This window comes from Arachis stenosperma, chromosome 7, assembly GCF_014773155.1.
Source record: "Arachis stenosperma cultivar V10309 chromosome 7, arast.V10309.gnm1.PFL2, whole genome shotgun sequence".
In the NCBI taxonomy this organism is placed as follows: Eukaryota; Viridiplantae; Streptophyta; class Magnoliopsida; order Fabales; family Fabaceae; genus Arachis; species Arachis stenosperma.
In genome coordinates this window covers 80,060,879-80,063,997 of record NC_080383.1, presented here as the reverse complement: position 1 = coordinate 80,063,997, position 3,119 = coordinate 80,060,879, and the positions used below count along the sequence as shown (strand labels likewise).

General features: G+C 30.0%; 1 protein-coding gene across 1 annotated transcript; it reads right to left on the bottom strand.

Annotated features, from left to right (window-relative positions):
* Positions 1 to 1,870: 1,870 nt before the first annotated feature.
* LOC130941506 (auxin-responsive protein SAUR71-like) lies at positions 1,871 to 2,679 on the bottom strand. Its single transcript, XM_057870040.1, has one exon. The coding sequence runs from the start codon at positions 2,559 to 2,561 to the stop codon at positions 2,160 to 2,162; it is 402 nt and encodes a 133-aa protein (XP_057726023.1). The 5' UTR covers positions 2,562 to 2,679; the 3' UTR covers positions 1,871 to 2,159.
* Between the last annotated feature and the right edge of the window lie 440 nt (positions 2,680 to 3,119).

Here is a 3,119-nt window from a genome sequence, read left to right as displayed (position 1 = left end):
CTTAATGTTTGTTTATGTAATAATGCAAACGTAAATAGATAATTTTGTAAGAATATATATATATATATATATATATATATATATATATATATATATATATATATATATATATATATATATATATATCACGCATGCAAATTAAATTTAAAATACGAATAATGCGTTGAAGTAAAATATAAATAAAAATTCAAGCAATATAAATTATTTACATTTAGTCATTATTTTGAAAAAGAAAAGGCATTATCACAATTTAATGCATGGAAATATTAAAATTTGTCCGACTATAACATACAATCAACCTGTATTTGTATATAATTTTTTATTTTTTAAACAAAATAATCAATATTATGATCAAATATTTTATAATAAAATAGTTAATTTTTTATAATAAAATAATGTAACATTTTCATAAATATCAAATATATATTTGTACACAATGTGTATTTTTTGTGTTAATATAACATAACTAACCATGTTAGGTGTATGTATATCAAAATTAGACATTAAGATATAATACATAACGAAATACAAAATATACATTAAAAAAGAGTTAAACTAACTATATTTATTTATATTTAAATATATTATTGTTGATTTTGATAACTAATTTTAGTGTGTAAATAGTGTTTAATATGATTGATGAATAATCATTAAAATTTTAAGAATGATTCTTCTTTAAAGACTAAAGAGTAAGGAACTTTGCATTTTTTATTAATTAAATAAATATTAAATTTTTTTGTTATATTTTTTATTAATAATTCAAGTTTAAAAGTTAAGATATTTTATTTTTTGAGTTTAATTTTGATATATTTATTTTTTTATGATAATTTACACAATCAATATAAAAAATAATTATTTTGATATGCACATATAAAATTATTTTATACTAACAATATAATGTATCAAATTAAATTATTATTTTTTATTTGATTTTACTTTGTTAATTTTTAAAATCCGGTACAATCCCTAAAAGCATTGACATGCTTTTTTAAATATTAATAAGAATTTAATTTTAATACACGAATTATTAAATCACATACATTTAATTATATATCCATATATCGGCAAAAATAATTATAAAATGTTTTTCGCAGTCTATTAGTAAGGTTAGCACTGAAATTACAGCCAAAATATGGAATTCCAACCACACCATACAATCTTCATTGATGAGATCAGCAACACGAAGTTGCCTTTATGAAACTATAATACAGGGTGGATCTCTCTTCAGTGGTTAGAGTATAACTGATTTTACATTCACAACATGGATAAAGAGCAAGATCCTTTTTACGTCTTAAAAATTTTCTACAAGTAACAATGTGATATTTCAACAAGATAATTGATCCACAATGCAACAATTGATTATTTGAGAAGATTAAGAAAAACATTATTATTATGTATAATTTTTAATTTTTGAATTTATTAAAACATCGTATATGATTGATAACAGTAGATCAAGATTCAAGATCCAAAAGTCGGCCGAGGAACCTTTTTCGCTAATTTCGCGCTGCCGTGACAGTACCTCGCTAAAACTAAATCTAAAAAAAATAGCAAAATATTTAACAACGAAAAGAAAATTAAAAAGATAAAAACGCTTGGAATTACTGTAAATAATAAAATTTTAAAAGGCAATACTATCAGCTTCTTAAACGGCAAAATGAAGTATAATCCAAAAACTCGAAACGGCGTGCAGTTTAAGCTTGCTTTTCAGATCACTACTAAGCTTTATCGTTTTTCAATCACACACTACTTTTTCTTTTTTCCTCTTTTTCCTTTCTTCCGTTTGTTTCGCACAAAAATAAAACGCACGGGGAATTCCAGGGGAGAGAAAAAGAATAAAGAAAAAGAAAAGAAATCGAAAGAAAGACAGACATAGGAAAAAAGATTCGATTCTCGTTTTCCTCGGTCGCGAAACAAGAACGGAGTAATAATTTTCCTCTACAGCTTTTTACATCGTGAATCAAAACCAAACAACCGAAAAAAGGAGGTAAGCGAGAGAACCAAAACCTAAAAAAAAACATGAAAGAGAAGTGAAAAGAAGAACCCTAACATTTGTGTACTTTTTTTTTACCTCAAAGATCCTGCTTTTGTATATTTACAACAAAAATCCAAAAAACGAGGGAAAAAAAAAAGGAAGAAGAAGATCTGGCTAAAATTGATTATTAGTGTGTCAACTCTTCAGGGGAGTAGTTGAGGAGGTCGAGGAGGTGGCGCGTGTCACGTCCCCGCGTGAGTGCTTCAAGCACGCGCTCAAAGACTATGACGTGGCACGGAAGCCGGATAACACCTTGCTGGTCGTAACCGTACTCCTGAGCCGACTCGTTCAGAAGCTTCACGAAGATTGGATGATTCAGAAGCTCCGCACTCACCGCAAACCGCTCCATCTCGTCGCCGACGTAAACAGGAACGTGTCCCTCCGGCACCGGAGAGCGCCGCATCTTGTGGCGGAAGGAGTCGCCGCAGCGGCGCCGGTGTCGCCTTGCCGCCGCAACGGAGTCGGAGCGGAGGAGCGTGTACTGAGAAGAGTCGGCGACGCGTGAGAGTCTTCGGATCAACTGCTTCATGGTAAAAAAGAAATTAAAACGGCTTTTAGTGAGAGAAAGTGAGGATGTGGTTTTTAGACAGAGAGAGAGAGAGAGTGTGAAGGTTTGGAAGGGGTGGGGATGGGGAGAGAGAGTGTGAGAGTGGTTGGTATTTATATAGAGGGGGAGCAGGAAGAGGGGGGATAGGTGTTGTGTGTGTTTGGTATTGGGAGTGTACGCAAAGGGGCGCAATGGAAAGGTGATGATGCGGGAAGTTTGGGAGGTACAGGTAAACGTACTTGGCAGGTACAATTCAGTGAGAGATAAAGAGATAAGAGAGAGAAAATTAATTTAATTGGGAAAAAATTTATTATTATTATAAATAATAAATACTGTGTCTTGTTTAATGAATGGGAGGTGCGGTTGTTAAAAGAGTAAATAACAGCCACTATGGACTATGGTGAGGTTGGGTTGTTTGTTTATTTATAAAATATAAAAATACACGTATATAAAATATAAAATATTTTTTAAATAAATTATAATAATATTTTATTATTTTATTAATATTAAAATATAAATTTTTTAATTATTTTAAATATT